Source organism: Madurella fahalii, assembly GCF_045866475.1.
Source record: "Madurella fahalii IFM 68171 DNA, scaffold_2, whole genome shotgun sequence".
Taxonomy (NCBI): Eukaryota; Fungi; Ascomycota; class Sordariomycetes; order Sordariales; genus Madurella; species Madurella fahalii.
This window is the reverse complement of record NW_027263972.1, coordinates 3,677,120-3,697,844: the sequence shown is the minus strand read 5'-3', so window position 1 is coordinate 3,697,844 and position 20,725 is coordinate 3,677,120. Positions and strand designations below refer to the sequence as shown.

General features: G+C 58.0%; 7 protein-coding genes across 7 annotated transcripts; 4 read left to right on the top strand and 3 right to left on the bottom strand.

The window, feature by feature from the left end:
• Positions 1 to 774: 774 nt before the first annotated feature.
• ssr3 (SWI/SNF and RSC complex subunit Ssr3) lies at positions 775 to 2,781 on the top strand (the record flags this gene model as incomplete). Its single annotated transcript, XM_071059259.1, has 4 exons — positions 775 to 859; positions 1,124 to 1,401; positions 1,477 to 2,145; positions 2,254 to 2,781. 4 exons carry the CDS (start codon positions 775 to 777, stop codon positions 2,779 to 2,781), a joined length of 1,560 nt encoding a protein of 519 aa, XP_070915360.1.
• Positions 2,782 to 3,154: 373 nt separating this feature from the next.
• On the bottom strand, positions 3,155 to 6,179 carry MFIFM68171_03837 (uncharacterized protein; the record flags this gene model as incomplete). Its single annotated transcript, XM_071059258.1, has 3 exons — positions 3,155 to 5,892; positions 5,964 to 6,100; positions 6,166 to 6,179. The coding sequence occupies 3 exons, from the start codon at positions 6,177 to 6,179 to the stop codon at positions 3,155 to 3,157; spliced, it is 2,889 nt and encodes a 962-aa protein (XP_070915359.1).
• Positions 6,180 to 6,633: 454 nt separating this feature from the next.
• Positions 6,634 to 8,410, top strand: MFIFM68171_03836 (uncharacterized protein; the record flags this gene model as incomplete). The annotated part of the gene is made up of 2 exons (XM_071059257.1): positions 6,634 to 7,064; positions 7,123 to 8,410. 2 exons carry the CDS (start codon positions 6,634 to 6,636, stop codon positions 8,408 to 8,410), a joined length of 1,719 nt encoding a protein of 572 aa, XP_070915358.1.
• A 909-nt stretch (positions 8,411 to 9,319) lies between these two features.
• On the top strand, positions 9,320 to 12,651 carry MFIFM68171_03835 (uncharacterized protein; the record flags this gene model as incomplete). Its single annotated transcript, XM_071059256.1, has 3 exons — positions 9,320 to 9,830; positions 9,889 to 12,262; positions 12,321 to 12,651. The coding sequence occupies 3 exons, from the start codon at positions 9,320 to 9,322 to the stop codon at positions 12,649 to 12,651; spliced, it is 3,216 nt and encodes a 1,071-aa protein (XP_070915357.1).
• A 561-nt stretch (positions 12,652 to 13,212) lies between these two features.
• Positions 13,213 to 15,222, bottom strand: MFIFM68171_03834 (uncharacterized protein; the record flags this gene model as incomplete). Its single annotated transcript, XM_071059255.1, has 1 exon — positions 13,213 to 15,222. The coding sequence occupies one exon, from the start codon at positions 15,220 to 15,222 to the stop codon at positions 13,213 to 13,215; it is 2,010 nt and encodes a 669-aa protein (XP_070915356.1).
• A 658-nt stretch (positions 15,223 to 15,880) lies between these two features.
• Positions 15,881 to 17,890, bottom strand: MFIFM68171_03833 (uncharacterized protein; the record flags this gene model as incomplete). The annotated part of the gene is made up of 1 exon (XM_071059254.1): positions 15,881 to 17,890. One exon carries the CDS (start codon positions 17,888 to 17,890, stop codon positions 15,881 to 15,883), a length of 2,010 nt encoding a protein of 669 aa, XP_070915355.1.
• Positions 17,891 to 19,374: 1,484 nt separating this feature from the next.
• Positions 19,375 to 20,492, top strand: MFIFM68171_03832 (uncharacterized protein; the record flags this gene model as incomplete). The annotated part of the gene is made up of 3 exons (XM_071059253.1): positions 19,375 to 19,466; positions 19,524 to 20,305; positions 20,368 to 20,492. The coding sequence occupies 3 exons, from the start codon at positions 19,375 to 19,377 to the stop codon at positions 20,490 to 20,492; spliced, it is 999 nt and encodes a 332-aa protein (XP_070915354.1).
• Between the last annotated feature and the right edge of the window lie 233 nt (positions 20,493 to 20,725).

Sequence of the window (20,725 nt, the reverse complement as noted above, 5' to 3'; positions counted from 1 at the left end):
CGTTCCAGCAGGTCTGTTGTGAGCGTGACAGCATTACAACTGCAATTACTACCTTTAATAGGCATTTTGGTAGCGTGGCGTAGGATCAAACCCGGAACATATGGCCACTCATCTCACTTGCACTCGGTTCTCATGGAAGCTCAGCATTGGAAAAAAAGCAGCTAGAGTGTCCCAGGGCAGAGCACAGCATATATATATATATATATATGTATTCTTTATTTCCAATGGGTTTCTGCAAGGACTCATAACATGCGCCAGTATCTGGTCCCGAGCCCCGGGGGTCACATGACGGGAGGAACGCTGCTACAAAATACTGGGCGGACACAATGGCGCCTAGGAGGTATGCGGGGGCCTACGACGGTAACCTGAAGATGCATTGACGTAATTTAAACACGAATATACTTAATCAAGTCCTAGCTTGCGTAAAACAGCTGCACGCATCAAGTATTCCATAATGCAGCACTTGCTTTGAGCGTTGTTCAGCTTTGGGCGGTGAATGCATTTTCTGTAGCGATCTCCCAGAGTGTTCGGGACCCGGCCAAGAACTGGGTGGGGCCAGGACGACTGCAGAAGAGCCAGTGGCTTTTCTGTGCGCTGAGAACTCCACCAGTCTTGGAGAACCACGACGCGATCGACGCGCTTGCGAGACCAGACCAGACCAGGCCCGGACATCGACGCGCAGCAATAACCGGCCTAGCGCGCATGGTCAATCTTTCGTCAGACTCGTCCGACTATATACCGCAGTGGACACAGGAGTGGTCCGGCTAGGCAATAATGCAGCCGCAGTATCGCGGATACGCACAACATGTCCCGCCCAGGGCAGCGGGACAGCATGTCCCACAGCGCCGAGGCGGCATCGGTAAGTGAATGGATATTTCCATGGCTTCCCATCCATGACGGCCCCGTGACTCCGGCAGGCACGCTCCGCTTTTGTTGGCCCCGGGCCCCCGGCACTTTGGCAGGTGGAGCTCGCTGCACACGCCCTCCTCGGGCCACTGCCAGACTCGAGTTTCCAGTCTTCACACTTGGGCTCGTCGCAAACCCGCAACGACCCGAAGCCGCCAAGTGCAACGGCACATCCTTAGCAAGTCGCAGCAGTTCCTAACCTGTATCCTCACCACAGGCCCCATGATGTCAGCCGGCCCTCACCACTCGGTGCCCATGACGCAGGCCCAGATCAACCAGCAACACCACCAGCAGCAGCAGGCCAACCATCTCGCCAAGCTGAGGAGCCGCAAACCGACCGACAAATCCCTGCCTGATGGCGTTGAAGAGACACTGGTCGGCGAGGGCGATGTCGCCCTCGCCTACAAGAACCTCCGCGACCTAGAGCGCCGCCTCGATGCCACCATGACCCGCAAGAGGTTGGATATCGTGGACTCGGTGAGCCGCAATGCAAAGGTATGTCACTTCGATATTGGGTTTCTATGCGACGTCGGACAAAGAATGGCTGATGGTGATGATGATGATGGACAGAGGTTCAAGACCCTGCGTATCTGGATCAGCAACACGGTCGAGGACCAATTCTGGCAGACCAACGGCCTCAACGTCGACAGCTTTGACTTCTCGTCCAACCTTGAATCATCCTACCGCGTCAAGATCGAGGGCCGACTGCTAGATGACGAAGACGAGGCGGATGAGGAGGAAGGGGAGGAGGAGGAGGAGGCCAAGGCTGGCGAGAACGAGGCCGACGACGACAAGATGGAGACGGACAGCCCCAACAAGGTGAAGCCCAAGACGGCACCGGCTAAGCATGGGCAGCGGTCCCGGCTCTCGCATTTCTTCAAGGCCCTGACCGTCGACTTTGACCGCCCTAGGAACGGGCGCCAGAGCGCCGACACAAGCGTTGAGTGGAAGAAGCCGGATAGGACGCCGGCGGGGTCCGTCAACCTGCCGGCCATGGCCGACTTTGACGAGATCACGTTCAAGCGGAACGGGGATGAGAACACAAACATCACCATCAACCTGTACAGGCACGAGGACCCGGAGCGCTTCGAGCTCAGCCCCGAGCTCGCCGAAATCATTGACATGCGCGAGGCCACGCGCCAGGAGGCCGTCATGGCGCTCTGGGAGTACATCAAGCTCATGAGACTCCAAGAAGACGAAGAGAAGAGGAACTTTCGCTGTGATGAGCTGCTTCGGAGAGTGCGTCACTATTTTCCCACGTCCCCCGTCACCCCCTCTTCCCCCTCCTCTTTCCCCCCTGTTCCTGCATTTTCCCCTTCCCTGGCTATCTGCTTACAACCCTGACAGCTCATCCGCCGCGAAGCGGGCTACATCCCCCATCTCAATGACTACCTGACCCCGCACCTCAAGGCCCTTCCGCCTATCAAGCTGGCCTACACGATCCGCGTCGACGAGGAGTTCCACAAAGACCCCAAGCCAACCATCTACGACGTGCGCGTCGCCGTCGACGACCCACTCCGCGCCAAGCTCCTACCTTTTGTCCAGAACTCGCAGTACGCCGCCATGCTCAAGGAGGTGGCCGCCTTAGACGAGCAGCTCGCCACGCTGGTGCAAGCCGTCGCGCATTCCAAGGCCAAGCACACCTTTTTGGCGTCTATGGCCAAGGACCCCGTGGGGTTCGTGCGCGCCTGGCTGAGCTCGCAGAAGCGGGATCTCGACGTCATCATGGGCGAAGCGACCAGGGGCGGGGCGACGGGCGAGGACGCCACGGCCGGGGACGAGTGGAGGAGGGGTGGGAGGAACAGTGTCTGGAATACCCCCAACGCGAGGGAGAGTGTGAATGTGTTGCTTTCCAAGCAGCCTGCGCCTCGTTGAGTTTTTTTTTTTTCTTTTGGGGGAAGGGGGATGCGATGCGGTGGAGCAGGAGAGGAGGGTGGTGTACTTGTGAAAGTAGTGGGCGTTTTCTGGCGAAAAGAGGGTCTAGTCTGGTTTCGGATGGGGGTTGTTATTATCTGCTACTACTCTCGTGTATCTTTATCTTGGGTCTCTTGCCTGTGGTAGATATCTGATATCATGATACCGTCCGGGAAAGTTGCCTTAGCCTGGGTTCTTGTCTTGCGTTCGACAGGTAGAGTCCATCAAACCTGGGTATCTTTTATCTTTATCGTCAAACCCTCAATGATCGGTCTATATATGCCTTCTATAACCATAAACTTCCTAAAAGCTCTGAATAATCTACATGTGCTTTTCAATCCTCCCCTGTCAAGTCATAAACCTCAACCTCGCTCAGCCGCCATATCTTTCTACCCTGGCCCGTTCCCCGTACGGATGTCGACCCCAGCCCCAGCCCCAGCCCCAATCTCGGTCCAGAGCCTGTGCTGCCATCTGTCGTCCCGAAATCAGCTTTTGTGTTGTCGCTCGTGCTGGTGCCGGTGCCGGTGCTGCCATCGGCCATGAAGAGGTCTGCTTCGTGCCGGGGGACCTCGACTTCCTCGAAATACCCGAGTCCGCCGATGCTGGTGCGGGAGATGTAGAGTTTAGTCGTCGCAGATTTGGCCATTGTGCTAGCCACGGCTATCGTGGTGGTTGTGGTCGCGGTTGTGATCGTGCCCTGGTTCGCGGTGACCGTCGTGGCGGTGGCCGTGGCGGTGTCAATGGAGAGTTCGAGGCTAGGTCCTCGCAACTTGGGTGGTTTTTGTTGTTGTTGCTGTTGTTGTTGCTGTCGCTTTGTGGCAGATGGGTAATCTGCTGGCCTCGGCGGCACGCAAGGCAAGGATGACGTGCGTGGTGGCAGGGGTCCGAATGGATCATCGTCGTCCTCAACCCTACCCAACTTGGCCAGGGCGGGAGGTGTGTCCTGCCGCAATAGGCTTGTCGGATTTATTGACGGTCGTCTCGGCGGCGACAGTGAGAGGGGGAACTCCTCATCGTCCGAAGGTATTTCAATTGGCTGGGTGTTGCTGGCAGCAGTGGGCTTCGCGTTCATCCGGGAGGAGTTCGCGTTTCTCAAGATCCGGCCATAGTCCTTGATCGACTTTTGCGCTGTTGTGGTAGCGGCGATGCCGGCATTATCATCTGCTCGGCTCTTGGCCCGCTTAAATGGTCTCGTCTTCCTTGCGGGCTGCGGTAATGTTGCAGCCGTAGGCTCTTTCTCAGTTGGTTTTTCTGAAGCTGGCGATCCCGGCTTCCTCTGGCTTGGTGACCGACTGAGCGATGTTGACGAAGTCTCCTTCAGGCGCTTGAGTCTTGTGGGCGTCATCTGCTGGCAGCCTGCTATACCCGCGCCAGTGGCCGGAGGCGACGCAGGGGCGGCAGGACTAGACGAGATAAGAATTGGTTCCTCGGCATAACCCGGCTTCGGTAGAGCCTGAGAGGCGGCCGCGAAGGACTTGGTAACCCTGGGACTGACTTGTGAGCCGGCGAGGGTCCAAGGATTAATCTCAGCCGTCGACTTGTCTGCCTGTGTTGTTGTAGAGGATTTCTTGGGCTGCTTACTTCTTGCCCTAGGCAGAGCTTGAGTGGACGGTGGAATTGGGAGAGAGCAGGGAGACGGTAAATCCAGTCCAAGACGCGGCGAGTCTCTCTTTTCCACGCCGTCGTTAACGGCCTTGGTGGCCTTGACAAACCTATCAAGTGCGCCAGCTGGCATGTCTGTCTTTTTGGCTCTTGTCTTCCGGGCGGCCTTTGCGGCAGCTCGTTGCTCCTTTCCTTGCTCCTTCAGCCGCCGATTCCCCTCCCAGTCTTCGACCGTCAGGGGCGCGCCCAATTTGGCAACCGTCTCGGGTATCCAGACCAGGTCAGGCTGTAGTGGATCAAATGGCTTCTTGCTGCTGCCGGTTTTCGGTTGCTCGCCGCCCAGCTCATCGACTGCTTCTTCATCACATTCCTCGTCACTATTGAGAGCGAGACCGCTGCGCCCAAACGCCTCGACCTCTTCTTCCGGTTCTGCGCTGAGATCTAGCTTGACAATGTCCGCTGGAATAAACGAGATTCGTAGTTCGGGCGTAGCGTCAGTGCTGAGGTGTGTTCTTTTGCTCGAGATGGCTCGAATCAGCGCTGCCTCCTCCACCTGCTTAAGGGCAAGGTCGTCATGGTGTGCCTCTGCCGCCACATGTCTCTCGAGAAACTGCTGGACAAGGAGACTGGGTGCTAGGACTCGGATAAACTTGACAGCTCCTATCCGGAACGTCCAGTCAAAGGTTTCGCGCGCAAACTCCCGCAGACCAACAACATCAACTGCGACTTTGGCGGGAAATTGCTTCTTCAGTCTGTCGACAGCCGCCTGCCGAGACACAACCGGATGCGTATAGTACCGTAGAACTTCAATATTTGGGAAGCCTTCCGGTATATCCAACGCCTTGTGTCTCGTCCGGAAGAAGCCGCTCTCATTGGTGCGCAGCTCATGCAGCAACCTCTTCTTCCACGCTTCCAGGCCGTCCTCGTCGGCCCTCTTAAGCCGACACAAGTCCCGCCCAAAGCCCGCCCTCGCCGCCTCGCACGCGACCTTGATGCCGCAGCCCGGCACGCCCTCGGGGAGGTAATCACCGCCGCTCATCAGAGCCACGAGTACCATGCCCTCTCTGTTCAGGCCGCTCAACCCCGAAGCCACGGCGTCGGCATCGTACATGGAGACATGGGTTGGCGTCTTGGAACCTTTCCCCTCGGCCGACCAGTTCCTCAACGTCCGGCGGCAGCCAAACATGATGGTGTCCACGTCCTCGCTGAGCACGGCATCCACGACGCCCTCCCGCTCCAGGAGAGCACATTCGGCCTCAGCTTCGCCGGGGGCATCGTGAATAGCGAAGCCAAATAGGCGAATGAGGCGTTTGGCCATGGCGGTGGCCACGCCGTCGCCACGGCCGGAGCGCTTGTTGCGCTTGAAGGCGGGCTTGTTTGGCCCGTCGAAGACAAAGATGGGTTGAATTGCTAAGCCAAGTAGGCGGACTAAGCGGTAGAAAAGGGTTCGAATTGCCGGGTTGGCGCCACCTGGGGGGTTTCACGGTCAGGCAAAGCACAACAAGGTAATCATCCTAACAGAGAGTCTCGTGGAAACACACCCCTGGCCGCTTGCACCTGAAACTGCCATATCGAGATGTCAATGGCGAGCCTCAACGGGCGCCCGGTTTCTTCCAGCTTGTCGATGGCGAGTTTGCAGAGCGACACACGCTCGCCGGGCCCAATTTCCTTGTAGATGCTGCGAGCCAATGTTAGCTTTCCTTGGGTTTGGGGGTTGTTGTCGAAGCCAATGAGCCAACTGACCCTCTGATGCCCATCCTGGCGGCACTGCTTTCACTGCCGAAAATCCCAAAGCAAGTTGAAAAGTGAATTGCTATATCATCCTAAGCTAGCAATTGAAGCCGGCCTCTTGGTTGCGCAACTGGCGACAAGAATGAGGGAACGAGCGAAGAGTGACATTCGCTTTGTTGTCTCACTTCCATTTTGGGAGGGTTGGCGGAGACACGGCCTAGGGTTTAGTTGCACCGCTTAAAAAAATATGCACTTAACAGGGGCATGCACTGAAGCTGCAGGCTTGGGGCACTTCGATACGCGAAGAGACCGCGAAGCTCGACTCTGTTGAAATTCGATTCATCCTTTGAGTTTGGGGCTATCAAACGGCCGGCAAAAATAAAAAGACCAAAAATTTTGTGACATTACCCAGGAGCCGTCTTTACGTATCTCACTCTATGCCATCCTGAAATCCCCATCCAGGCAGAGAAGAAAAGAATAATGTCGGCGCCAGCGGGCTCGGCGCCGCTCCCGCACCGCTCAGTCGCTAACATCCGCTCAACCCCCGGAGCCGGCCATCAACAGAGTGGGCCGTCAACGCCGCTGCGGCCCATCCCGTCCAATTTTGGCTCACCATCTAGTCTCCGTGCCGACGAGGAGATAATCATTGTCGAGATAGGTACACGGAAGCTGCAGGTCGGCTTTTCAGGGGACGTAGCGCCAAGGGGATGCGTTTGGTTCGGCCCCGGCCAGCAGCGCCGGATCGGTGATTTCAGGGACTGGCAGGCCGGGTACCGCTACGACTGGAGGAGTGCAGCCTCCGGAGGGCAATGGGGGAGAGACTATGAGCTGTGGCAACCTGATATCCGAGGTCTTGATCTCGGCTTGGTGGGGGACAAGATCGAGAGGGCGATGCGGGAAGCCTTTACAAAGTAGGCTGAAACTTTCTCCCCTGCATATGTGCGTACCTGTTGCTCATGGGTGCTCCAGGTACATGCTTATCGACTCGCGCCCACGGCGGATGGTCTGTGTCCTCCCATCTGGCCTGCCAATCCCGCATCTCTCGGCAGCCCTTGACAGCATCTTCAGCCGATTTCAGCCTCCAACCATTTCACTGCTGTCGTCACAGCTCGCCCTGACGGTCGGCGCTGGAGTGCGGTCAGCGCTCATCGTTGACCTCGGATGGAGCGAGACGGCCGTCACCAGCGTCTACGAGTACAGGGAGGTAGACACCCGCAGAAGCATCCGCGGAGGGAGGATGCTTGTGGAGCAAACACACAAACTCCTTGCGAAGCATCTTCCCGAACGTAAAAAAGCGCCCGGCAATGATGCCGCTAATGTGGATCAAGAGCATCTACTAAGTTTTGAGGAGTGCAGCGACATCACCACCCGGATGGTCTGGTGCAAGCCTCGGCAAACATCTACAACAGCTCCGCCGTCTTCTGATGGTTTGCCAACGGTCCTCGAGCAGGATGAAGCAGAAGCTCGGAACCCCCCATCAGCTGGGAAGACACGCATGACAACCGTTCCGCTCAAGTCATGCCAGTCACCCACGTCGCTAGAACTGCCTTTCGATGCCCTTGCAGAACCCTGTGAGGATGCCTTCTTTGACCCTCAACGCCCGCACAGCAGCTTCGATGACCATGAGTTACCCCTGCATCTGCTAGTGTACCGCAGCCTCCTTCGATTACCGCTTGATGTCCGGTCACTTTGCATGTCCCGCATTATATTCACTGGCGGATGCTCGTCTGTGCTCGGCCTTCGTGGGCGAATCTTTGACGAAGTGTCTCATCTCATACGCGAGAAAGGTTGGGACCCAGTGCAAGGCAGTGCCGTGGAGCAGCTGCGGGCCAACCCGAAGCTCAAGAGGAAAGGAGCTCGTCAGGCTGCCGGCGGCCCAACAGGCGTGCCATCACACCTCGCGGGAGGCGAAGGAGAAGACGGGGTATGGCACGACGCGGCCAATACGGTACCGGAGATAGACCCCATAGAGGAACAGCTCAAGAGAGGGACCGATCAGCGGCCCCGGGTCCAAGGGGTGATGAGGGCTATTGAGTCGTTGGGGCCCTGGAGCGGGGCGAGCCTTGTTACTCATCTCAAGGCACCGGCAATCGCCACGATTGATCGTGAGATCTGGCTGCAGCATGGAGCCGCAGGTGCGAGCAGAGCAAGCGATGTAGACCACAAAATCCAGAGGCAGAGTTTGGGTGCCGGGGGCTTGATGCGAGGTTCAGCTGCTGGGTCTGCTTGGACTCTGGGTGTCTGGGGGGCGATTTGAACGAGGGAGGAATGTCGTTGACTTGGTCGCAGCAGTGAGCAAAATAATACCCCGAGCAGGCCAAACCTGCAGTTACGCACGGCGACTACAAGTAGCTTGTGATGTGATGGTTTGTTGAGCTGGCAAGTGACAAGCGGCTAACTACGGGGATTCGCGTGGGATTCACAGGGGATTCACGGGGGATTCACAGACGCTGCCTTCATTCCATTCACTCCTCCTGCCTGAAGAATGGCATCGTCATGCATGCCTTCCTCCAGTCTCCTGGCCCGCCTCCCATACTCATGATGTTTATTGGTGGCACATTCCCATTCACCTTCGCCTAGGAGTGCTCACGTGCTGGTTATCGCCCATGGCGATTGCCTTGGTTGAAGAGTTCCAAGGCCTTCGCTAGCACCTTCCATCCGACACCTGGCCACTTGCCTCACTGACTTTGGCCGTGCTTTGTTCTGCAGGAGCCGTTTCTACGCTGCCCTGCTCTGTTGTGCCCGTCCCTTGACCATCCTCGCCGTGGCGTTTTGCATCGCCGATCTCTTCTCTTTCACACTCTCCCATCTCAACTTCATTTACCGGTCGTCTCTTCGCTCAGGAACAGGCAATGCTATATTGCTTCGCTTGACCGATCTCCCTGTTGGCCGCGATTCGGATTTTTGGTCTCCGAAACATCACGACCCTCTTCTCTTCGAAGACCTGAGGGTTGCCTCTCCGCGCTCGCCGCTCCGCGCTCGCCCCTCTGCGCTCACACCAGCCTTCATCAGCCTTGTCCCCGCCGCGTTCTAACTACTACTTGGTGAGTACTTCTGAATTTCCATCCACCTTTACCAACCCCGAGAAGAACAAAAAAAATGCCATAGCACCGATCATATCCTCCTTGCCCTGAGCCATACCTGTTGTCATCATTTCCCGGAAACGATGCGCCAACCATCACATCGCAAGCGTTCCAAACGGTTGCTCAAGCTCCTGAAAGGGCTCCAGAAAGACGATTATCCCATCACACCACCCACCCTCCTTGCAGCGAAGCATCTCCTTCAAAATCATCATCGCTGCAAACTTGTCAAGATCAAGATCGACTCAGCAGCCGCCAATATCCCCTTCGGGTCTCCCCGCGCTTGCCTGCCAAACTTTATTGTGTCGCAACTCGAAGACCAGAAACTGACAGACCGAAACAGCGACCGCGTCTTCTTGTCCCCCATAGTTGTCTTCATCCTACTGTCATTGCCAACTCGGTCTGGCTCCGAGAGCGGATATCCCACCTTGTTTCGTTGGTACTGCGCGTCACGACGTCGAACCTTCTATCTCTTTGCCTACATCAAGCACGACATGCCTCACCGCACTCACACTTACTCGATCGAGGAGCTTCTCGCCCTCCGCGGGAAGCCTACCGCCAGTGGGATCTCGTCCCTGGCTAGAAACCCAGAGCTTAGTACGCACCTTCCAACCATACAACTTTGATTTGCTTCAGACTGACAGGGGGGATGCAGCCGAAATCATGCGAAGATCTGGCCGTGACCCTTCTGGTTGTAAACCAGCAGCCACCAAGCATAAGGACGATTCATCTGCAACGTCCGACGAAGTCTTGTTCAAAGGCACTACGAGTCGTCGCTTGGGTCGCCAGCTGGCACGGGAAGTTTCTCGCGATGCTGTTCGCGCTCCGAACCGAGAGCCTTCTAAAGACGTCACCAAAGAAGCCGCGGGAGATGCCCGAGACCTAGCACACGAGCCATCACGCCCGATGGAGTGGAAGTACCGTGGCCGCAGCGACTCGGAGAACGCTTCTACAGAGCCCATTCCCGCACCTAGCGGCGTTCCTGCTCAGCAGAGCGAGGGCTTCCAACGCTTCTACAAAGCTGTTGTCTCACCTACACATGTCCGCGTCACGGCTGGCGGCCGCATTGTCCCCAACACTCGCGGTCAGTCGTCGCCCACTACCAGGCGGATCAACGACAACCCGGCAATCCAAGATCAGAACATGGCTGAGAAGGCTGTCCCTGGAAAACCGCCCCTCAACCCCGTTGGCATCGCTCAGCCGATTCCAGTTGTGTCTCAATTCGTGCCCGGTTATCCGCCTGGGTTCCAGCCGATCCAAACGCCAGTGTCGTTTGTACCTATGGCATTCGGAACCCATCTGACCCCTAGCTTTCCTTTTGTACAGCACGCTGTCACTTCTCCCACCGTAGCCTCACTCGGGGCGGACAACAATCTGAGAGACGCCCATAGCACGAAGTCGACTGACGCTCGACACGATGGCCACCTCGCCAACGACAGGCAGGAGAACGTCAAGATTTCACCGCCGGAGTTCTTCGACTGCACCAAGCCGTACTTCTACAACGGTCAGGTCATCTATCCAGTTGGGGGGTTTCCCTCTTCTCTGGGCAACTCGGTTGTCTCTGTCCAGATGGTTGGCCTACCCCATGGTGTTGCGCATCAGCTGTCCGGCCACTTCATGCAGCCACAGCCAAATAGGACAGGTTCGATGGCGGCTGGGACTTCATATGCTGCGTCTAGCCACGGTGCTGCCGGCATTCCACCCACTGTCAATCCCACTGTAGTCCCAGTCAATGCCAACTTCAATACGTCGACGCCTCCCCCAATCTCGTCAATCAAGCTTAGCGATATCACCAAAAAGCAAATTGCCGCATTCAAGGGGAACCTCAAGTATCACGAGGATCAGCTGCAGTACAATCGGCACCAAATTGATGAAAAGGAAATGGAGATGAAAATCCAGACTCTCAAGGATCATATCAAGCGGTTCGAGGCGACATTGAAAGCACAGCTCGAGTATGAAGAAACACTTCAGCGCAGAAACGACCAGGACAAGGAGGACAAAGCTGCGCCACAGTCGGCTGCAGCTGCTGAAGGGGATAGGACATTGATACAGCCGGCTCTCCATGACGACTCGGATGAATTGATCAGACGGAGAATTGCTCTGGGCCGTCAGGGAATCAATACGAATATCGGTGAAGGCGGGAAGGCAGTATTCAGGGGTCCGCCGGAGCCGCTCCGTGACTTCACCCAGGGACCTGGTCTCCCAACTGATGCGGCACTTGCCCCGGTCTTCCAGCCCCGTGGTTATTCTTCAACCTGGAGTGGCAATAAGTATGCCAGGAAGTTGGCGGCACAGGACGAGACCGGGATGAAGTATCTCGGGGGAACTGCGGGCAAGTCGACACATCATGGTGGGAGCCAGTTGCGATCTATGTCTCAATCGTTCATCACACCGTACCAATCAGCAGCTCCACATACCGAGGGCAAATCTGACAGTGCTTCCAACACGGGCGGCTCCGTTAACGGTAACAATGCGACCGCGAGGAATGACAACGTCCAGTCAAACCTGGGGGTACCTTACCTCCTTGGTACACTGCCCAAAGGCGTCAATCCACGCACCGCCAGAGACCAGGACTATGTGTACCACCGCCCTCTGACTGAAGACGAGCGCCGAGCGCGGTTTCTGTACTGGGGCAAAGCCCCTAAGTCTGCTGTTCAAGGCCTGCCCAAGTTTGATGGGAAGCACTTCTATCCGCCTTCTCCCGTCAAGGCGCCCGTTGCTGGGTCTGCGGAGGAGGATACGGCTGATCGCATTACGAACAGCCACCTCGGCATCAACCATGGCTATTGCCGGACCGAGACAGATTGCGACCCCTTCCGGCCCATGACTCCTGTGGAGAGGGCTGATTCCAAAGGGATGGTGGCCAGCGAGGACGACTGCACCGCCCTCGCCAGAACACTGTCTTTTGAGACCCAGATCAACGGGGATTCGGAGTTCCAGATGGGGGACGGCGCAGCTCTTAGAGTCCGCGAGAACAGCGCGGACGCGAGCTCTGTCGGCTCTGTCGAGCGGCGCTCGGAGAAGTCAGGGTACGCCTCTCTTTGTTTGCAAACATATAGGAGTGTGAATGCTAACGCCCTGATGCAGCGCGAAACTTTGGCAGGCGGTTCTGAAAAAAGGCCCGACGAGCAGCGCAGTATCATCGACCACAGCTCAAGGGTTTCTGCCACACTATGGAGGACACGCCGCGGCATCCTTGAGTCCCTCGTTTAACAAGAACCAGGCATCCTCAAGCCGGGATATCACTCCCAACAAATTCCTCTCCGACATTGATGACGTGAACGAGGGCGGCATGCTTGTAATGCCAGCTTCTGAGGAGCGGTCTCCTAACAGCAGGAGTTCTCTTGAGAACCAGCTGAAAGGGCTCTCGCTGCGCTCTCCGGACCGCAGCCACCTGTCTCCGGCGTTCAACATGTGAGGTATTGCAGTATGACTATGGTATCAGAGGCGGATTGTGATTACCAAAGTGATAGGTGTATTGATATCATGTGGAAACAGTGAAGGAAGATGAGACGGTTGCGGAGACAAGTGTTATCAGTTTTAGCACATCTCATACCACGCTAGACTCACACGCATGTGGCGCAGTAGTTACTGGATGAGGGCAGTGTTATGGATCTTCTGGAGGTGAGGGAGCATCTCATATCAAGGGCAGCTTACTACCAGATCATGTAGAATAGGGCTATGATAAAGCAGGAAGAGTTTTTACCGTGTCTCGCGCAACCCTGTGTGGTATGGTCATGCTAGCGAATTTAACACTCTATTTTTCTTTGACAGCCCGAGCCTAACCCTGTATACGCCGATGCAGAGACGAGAAATAGCAAGGGAAGATAAGAAACATGACACCTGCTCAACTCCGTTTGTATCCCACAGCTAGAGATATCAATATCATCATACAAATTAACAACCAACCCTCCCCCCCTTTTCCCGCCCCCCTGCCCCCCAATATATATATATATATATATATATATATATAAGTCGTTCATGACCTATCCAACCACCTCCCCCAACCGCTCCCCTCCTTCTTGCCCTTCCTCTTCTTCTCGGTGCCCACCCCGCCGGCGTACTTGGCCTCCTCCTCCTCCCACTTGAGCCGCTCGACCGTCTTGCGGGCGAGGTAGGCGCGCGCGAACCGCCAGGCCTCCGTGTCGGCCAGGTTCCAGGCCTCGACGGCGTCGCGGAGGCGGAGGTCCTCGCTGCTGGCCTGGTGGTTCTGGTGGTGGTTGCTCCGGGCGTGCGTGGCGAGGACGACGGCCTGGGCCGACGCGAAGAGGTCGCGCTCGAACTGAAGGTCTTTCTCCGTCGGCTGGATCTTGTCGCCGTCTGGGCTGTTCTTGCTGTTGGGTTTCTTGCCGCTGCCGCTGCCGCTGCCGCTGCCGGTGGTGGTGGTGGTGGTGGTGGAGGTAGAAGTATCGTCGGCGTAGGTTGCGCCGTCGGGGAGGGCAAAGCCAAAGTGCCAGTCTAGATCGTCTGGGAGGCTCTGCTCGGCGGGGAGCCAGAGGGAGCGGTAGGCGGCGCCGTTTCCGTTGTTATGATCGTTGTGGCTGTCGCTGTCGGCGGAGGAGGCCGAGGCGACGGCTTCTTTGAAGCGGACGACGCGCGGAGCCGAGGGGATGTTGCGGTCTGGAAAGAGCGACGCGGTGAGGTCGGTGATCCAGGGGTCCCGCGGCGACGAACGCCGGATCCAGGCGATGTCGAGGTGCGGGCGGAGGGAGGTGAGGGTGGAGATTGTGTAGGGGTGCGGGACGGTGCCGATTGTGTAGATAGTCGTTGTGGTATTGGTGTAGGAAGACGGGGTGGTGATTTTGAGAGGTTTGGCGTCGTCGCACGGGGTGCACGAGGGGCGGTTCGGAGGGCAGGTCTTGGGGAGGGGGGTTTCGGGGCAGTGGGCCAGTCGTTGGGCGAGTTCGTAGGCCGGGGTGATGAGGTGCGTTGTGTGGGCGGGGAGAGGCTTGAGGACGGCGATGCCGTCGGAGAAGAGGTTGCGCCAGGTGGTGTGTAGGTGCGAGTTGATGAGCTGGATGAGGCTCTTGAGGCCTGTGGCACGGGACAAATTGATGGCCTCGCCGACCTTGGCGTATTTCGAGTCGATTTGCTGCGCCGAGTAATAGGCCAGCGACTGCGATGCGTCGTCTGTCACGAATGGGCTTTCCTTCTTGCTGGATTCCACCGCTGTTAGGAAGTCCTCGAGCTCCTTGAGATTGGGGGCGGCCATGGCTTGCTTGATGGCCGCACCGACTTCGCCCTTGGGTCCCACGAATAGGCCGTCGTCCAAGTTCTTCCACCGCGTCAGCTTCGGGAACTCGCCGTGGCGGAGAAAGGTAAGCACGGGGTCGTCGTGCGGGCCCATAGGAAAGAGCAGATGGTGCGCGAGCACGCCGCCGGCCATCTTCTCCCACGCCAGCCACCGCATCAGGTCCGTCTTGAGCGACGGCTTCAGGTCCGGCAGCTTCTGCACCTCCTCGTACAAGGGATTGTCCATGGCCTCGGCCGGACTGAGGATGATAGGCTTCAACCCTTGAGCCCACCAGGCGCGCCTCCAGGTGAGAAGTAGGTCGCTATCGGCGTCCTTGCTAGCCTGGTCTCTGTCGGCGGTATTGTCATAGTAGCAGTAGATGGGCGTGCGCTCCTCGAGAATGGGGAGCAGAGCGCGGTTCTCGTCCAACGTTATCGAACTGCTGAAGGGCATCGACAGCCACTTCCAGTCGGCGTACCACCACGAGTCGCCATCCGTATCGTTCTTTTGGCGCGGGGGCGCGTGCGACGGCTGCTTGAACGGATTGAGCTTGGTTATCCAGGGGCTCTGGAGCGAGTTGGGGAAGGAGAACTTGTGACCGGCGGCTTGCAGGCTCGGGCCCGCCGGGATGGTGCTCGGCAGCGTGAAGAGAAGGCTGAAGAGGGCGAAGAGGGCGAGGCCGACGAGGAGGAGCGAGATGTGACGAGTGCCTAGCCGGGGCACCGGCCGACCGCAGACGACGTACTGCTTCGGCATTGTATCTGAGTCTGAAACGACGTCGAACTCGGCGAAACGGGATCTCCAAGGGAGTTTGATCGAGTCGGCGGATCGAATCAGGGTTGTACAAACATTGGGCCACTGATCGTCGGCGCTGACGATGAAAGCTGACCAGGAGCGGAACGAGCGGCCGTGAGTTTAAACAATTGAAGCGCCGGAATTATATCAATTCATGATGCTGAGAAACACAGAGACAAAGAGACCTGGCTACCGTCCTAGTGACCCAGCTTCGGCGCCGCTCCGGGAGATCGTCAGGAGATTGGTGAAATTTATGTAGGAGTTTCGGGAGACGTTTGAATTTAATCGATAAGCACACACATGATGGAAGAAAGGGGACACGGGTTCGCGCCTCGTCGCGAATGCAACAAGGGTCCCCCACGTCTTGCAGAGACATAGGGTTAGGGGTCCATGAGTTCACCCCTCTTCCCCCCGCCCACCCCCCACCCCCCAACCAAACTCTCCCCCTCTGTCATCCACCATCAATGGCACCGATGCAAGACGGTTTGATTCAGATGGTTGGATGCTGTTATGTTGACAGCCCTTTCCATTTCAAAATCACATGGGTATCGGAATGTTATATATACATTGCTCGCAAATCAAAGAACCTCGAATCACCCGCTGCATCATGCAGCCCAGCTCAGCAGTCTCTGATAGAGGCCATCACTTTTGCCCTTAGCCGCAGCAGCTCTTCATCACGCTTCTGCAGGGCCGCCGCAAGCTCCTTGTACCTGCGCTCCCAATGCCCAGGATCGGCCGCGCCGGCTCCATTTGGAGTGGCCGCAGTAGTGTCGTCCTTCTTCGCCTTCTCCTTCCGCTTCTCGTGCATCACCGTTTCCTCCATCGTCCACTGCCCAGTGATGTCGCCAAACCGCAGCTCCCAGGCGCATGAGTAACGCGTCCTGTCCGGCTGGTCTTCGAGGCGGGTTATGCGCAGGCTCCCTTCGCGCATCAGAGCGTTGCCTCCGGCTAGCGCAGCCAGGTTGATCAAGAAAGCCTCCTTTGTGGCTGCCGTCTTGCGCAGATTGTCAATGACTCTCTGGGTCAGACCCCAGGCTTCGTCGGCGCTACATGGGGGTATCTGGTTGTGCTTCGCGTCGTACCACTCTGCTGTCAGGACCCGGTTCATGAATATGGTCTCGACGTTGTCCATGTTGGTACGATCCGTCGGGTCCCGGAAGCAAACTTGCGGGTGTGCGGATGCCATGCCCGTGGGTGCCAGGTGCACGCCTGCGAATGTGTCTGGCATCTGGGTGTACGAGGAACTGCCCTGAGCTGTCGGCTCAGTTTGCGGGTCGGCTGCCTGCCCATTTACCATGACTACTGGGGTCACCATCGGCTCCGGCAAGGGCGGCGTCGCCAGTCGCACTTCGCCTCCTACCCTTTCAGGTACCTGGAGTGATAGCCTACTTCGTTTTGCGGGTCGAGGGTGCGGTGACTCCAGTATTGGTGACGGCTGGCTCTGGTTCTGCGCCGGCTGAGGATGAGGGGCCGGAGGCGGTGTAGGGCCATGCGGGGTGATGGTAGATGTCGGGGGCCGGGGGCTGCTTGTTGGAGCAGCTGCCGCGTGGCTAGATGTCGGGTTCTTGTCGGGAGTTGGGGAGGGGAACCTGAACGCGGGTCCCTCAGACGTCGGGAACGCAGAGAAGGGCCCTTCGGCATTCGCGCCACGGTTCATGGGCGGCCTGCCCCGCGTCTTGCCGCTTCCGCCGGTTCCACCGCTTCGCCATGCAGACGAGACGACCTTTGCGCCGTGGCGTCTGCTCGTCGACCTGGGCTTGGAGGGGGTGATGGCTGACTTTGGTTCGTCTGCCCAGAACGCGTTCCTTGTAGAGGGCGTGATAGCAGACTGAGGGATTGGGTAGGCCGTCAAGGGGGTCTGAACAATATCGCTGGTTCCCCAAGAGGGTGCGGATGTGTTTGACCTCGAAGCGTCCGGGACTGGGGGAAACAGGAAGACGCTGCCCCTGCCATCTGGCTGAGCCGTCCACGGCTCCATCACCTGTTGTCGGCTGCCGCCGCCGCCGCCGCCGCCATGTTCATCTACTTGGGGGGACGGACGCTGGGACGGTGACTTGCCCGTTTCGTCCTCTTCCGGTTTCCTCCTGCCCCTCCTAGGCTTGATGTGAGGTAGGAGTGCGCGTAGCGCCATGTCATCCTCTGCCGCAACGCCATCGCGCTCCAATTCGGCGACTGGGGTGCGCTCTGATGGGATTTCGGTCCAGTAGGGAGACGGGCGGCCAATGAGATACTCGAAAAAGGCATCGACATGCATCGAATGCATCCATCGCTTCAGCCGGACAGCATACTGCTGGATCTTCTGGGAGCTCTGGCCCTTTTCCTGATCCGGAGGCTCGACGCCGAGTCTCAAAGCCAGCTCTGCCCATGTCTTGAGCTCCTTGGTCTCAAGCTTCTTGATCAGCTCGAACAGGGTGAAGGTACTAAAGCTCTTGCCCCCGCTCTTGGGCGGAGTGCGGAAGGCCTCGCGCAGGGCAGCCGTGTTTGACTGTAGCGGAACTGCCGGATTGCAGCACAGGATGAAGGCCACATAGGCGTCCTCTATCGAGTCGGCATCGACATTCCTGTTTGGCAGGGCCGGGCGCATCGATGTCGGCGAGGCTGTGAGGACAGGTTGCGACGGGTGCTGCATGGTGGTGATGGCGGCTCACGGTGCTTTGGGGCGTTGCGTGTCTGAGCAAACCGAAGGTCGTTGACGGATGCGCCTATCCCAAGACAGGCCCATTGCCGATCCTGTGCCTCGCGAGAATGGAACAGAGTGTTTCCCGGCGTCCTCGTGGCCCCACGGTCCAGACTCGGGTCTATGCCGTTGCTGCGGAACAATCGACGCGCTTTTCGCACCGCCAATTCACCAAGGTCCCGATGATGCTAAGGGGTCTCCGGGCATATCAAAAATCCTGGGAGGTGCTCCAAGTAGCATCCAGAAATGCCACCTGTTTTGACTGGTTGAGAGGCCCGTGTGAGATGAGATGGGCAAATGGCACGCCATCCTGTCCATGTTTTCCCTCCAGGGCAAGTCGAGCAAATCCCCCAGATTCAGCCGCCCTCTGGGTTGCTCCCGCAGCCTGGGCGCTGGTTTGGCGGTTTAAAAATAGACGTGCCAAGCATGGGGGATGCGCAACGTGTGTGTCGGCCGTGTGGGACGGTGCTGGAGACTGTAGCCCTCTCCACCGTCACATGCAGGCGACTGACTGACTGCGCGACGGCCGTTTCAGACCTGGGTCTCTCGGCAGTCGGAGAAGTGGAAGGTTGACCTGTGTTTCCATGTTGCCATGTCGCCATGTCGCGCTTGTCGCGCTTGTCAGTTCACACTTCGATCTCGACAGAGACACAGCCCAGACAATTGTCTAGGATCTAGGAGAGGGCAATTAACAGACTGCACCGGGACCGGACTCTGCATGCCCGAGAGACAACGGCGATGCGCCGAGCGCAACTAGATGCATTGTTTCGCTACGCAGGACGGGCCACATTTGCTAATTGGTGGCTCGACGTGTGGTTTTTATCGGCTTGGGAGGCTGCGTTCTAGGACGCCAAAGCGAAGTTAATGTAGTGTCGGGTATACATAGTGTACTGTGACCCGGGAACGGGAGACGCAAGTCATGCCGTGGCTTCCACGAGGCTTTCACATGATTTCAATCCCAGCCCGCTGGCTCACAAAACTAAGGTACAACTGCCGCTAAAACCCGCCCGGCAAGACTGACAGTGACGTCGCTAGAGCCGGGATTGCACTAATAAGCCCGCCGACGGCTCCCCCTGCCATTTCCAATGGGTCCCGCATTTTATCGGACCTCGGCAGCGACGATAACCATCGCAACCGCATCCAGCGACGGGCGCGAGCAGCCCAGCACCACCACCACCAGCAGCAGCAGCACCAAATGGTAATGGCGCGAGTCTTTGACTGCTCCGATAGCATTGCTACCTAATAAGGGGACTCTTTCTCCACAGCTTGAATTTGAGGTCCCAGATCTTCATTCATCTACTGCGTATATAATTAATTTCGCATTCCGAGCTGTAGCCGGCGCCCCTCCTTACCCTCCCAACCGAACCGAATCCAACACTCCAACGCTCCCGACGCCGCCGTCGACAACCACCCTCCTTTGATTTCACCCGCCCATCATGTCGCAGTCCAAGCCTGTTCTACCCCAAAATGACAATGTCGCCCACGCCCTTGCCGGCGCTGGCGGCGGCGTCCTGTCCATGGCCCTGACGTAAGGGCGCCACCATCCTGCCGGCCCTTTCTTATCTTGGGCTAACCCGGGCCATAGCTACACCCTCATTACCCTCTCGACGCGCGCCCAAGTCGAGTCCAAGCGGGCCGAGACGGCCTTCCTGGCCGCCGTGCAAAAGATTGTGGCGCGCGAGGGCGTGTCCGGGCTCTACTCGGGCATGTCGAGCGCTCTCTTCGGCATCAGCGTGACAAACTTTGTCTACTACTACTGGTATGAGTGGACGCGCGCCTTCTTCGAAGCTGCCGCCGAGCGCGCCGGCCGCGCCTCCAAGAAGCTGACGACGGTCGAGAGCATGATCGCCGGCGCCATTGCCGGCTCGGCCACCGTCATCCTGACCAACCCCATCTGGGTCGTCAACACGCGCATGACGACGCGCATGACGACGCGCAAGAGCAGCAGCGACGAGGAGAAGGACGCCGCCGCCGCCGCCGCCGAGCAGGTCCTGCCTGGCGGTGCCCCCGCCGCCAAGCCCAAGAAGCCGAGCACCATCGGCACCCTGCTGAGCCTCCTGAAAAAGGAAGGGCCCCAGGCCCTGTTCGCCGGCGTCGTGCCCGCCCTGGTGCTCGTCATCAACCCGATCCTGCAGTACACACTCTTCGAGCAGATGAAGAACTCGGTCGAGAAGCGCCGCCGCGTGACCCCCACCGTCGCCTTCTTCCTCGGCGCCCTGGGCAAGCTGTTCGCCACCAGCGTCACGTACCCCTACATCACCGTCAAGAGCCAGATGCACGTCGCCAGCGGCGGCGAGAAGAAGGAGGGCGTCATGGAGGCCATCAACAGGGTCATCAAGGAGGAGGGCTATGCCGGGCTGTACAAGGGTGAGTTTTGTTTCTACTTTGGACCGAGACGAAACAGAAAACTAACGCCTATCCTCTGTCAGGCATCGGCCCCAAGGTCACGCAGAGCGTGCTCACCGCCGCCTTCCTGTTTGCCTTCAAGGACGTATTGTATGAGTACTCTGTCCGGCTAAGAGGCTCCGTGGCCAAGAAGACCCTCGCTGCCTAAACTGGAGCGAGAAGGGATACGCGAACCAGGTAACTAAGATGAGCAGTATACCCCGTTCCAGAGGGACTGGAGCTAGCCCGAGTTTATGCAGGGCATAAAGGATAGGGAGGGAGGGGCCCGGTCTGCAAGTTTCGCAGGAGCCATGAGGGGTAACCAAGTACAGGGGATGAAAGGAGCAAGGAGGGTGGGGGCCAACGTAAAAGATGTGCTCTCAGAAAGGCACCGCGTGATAA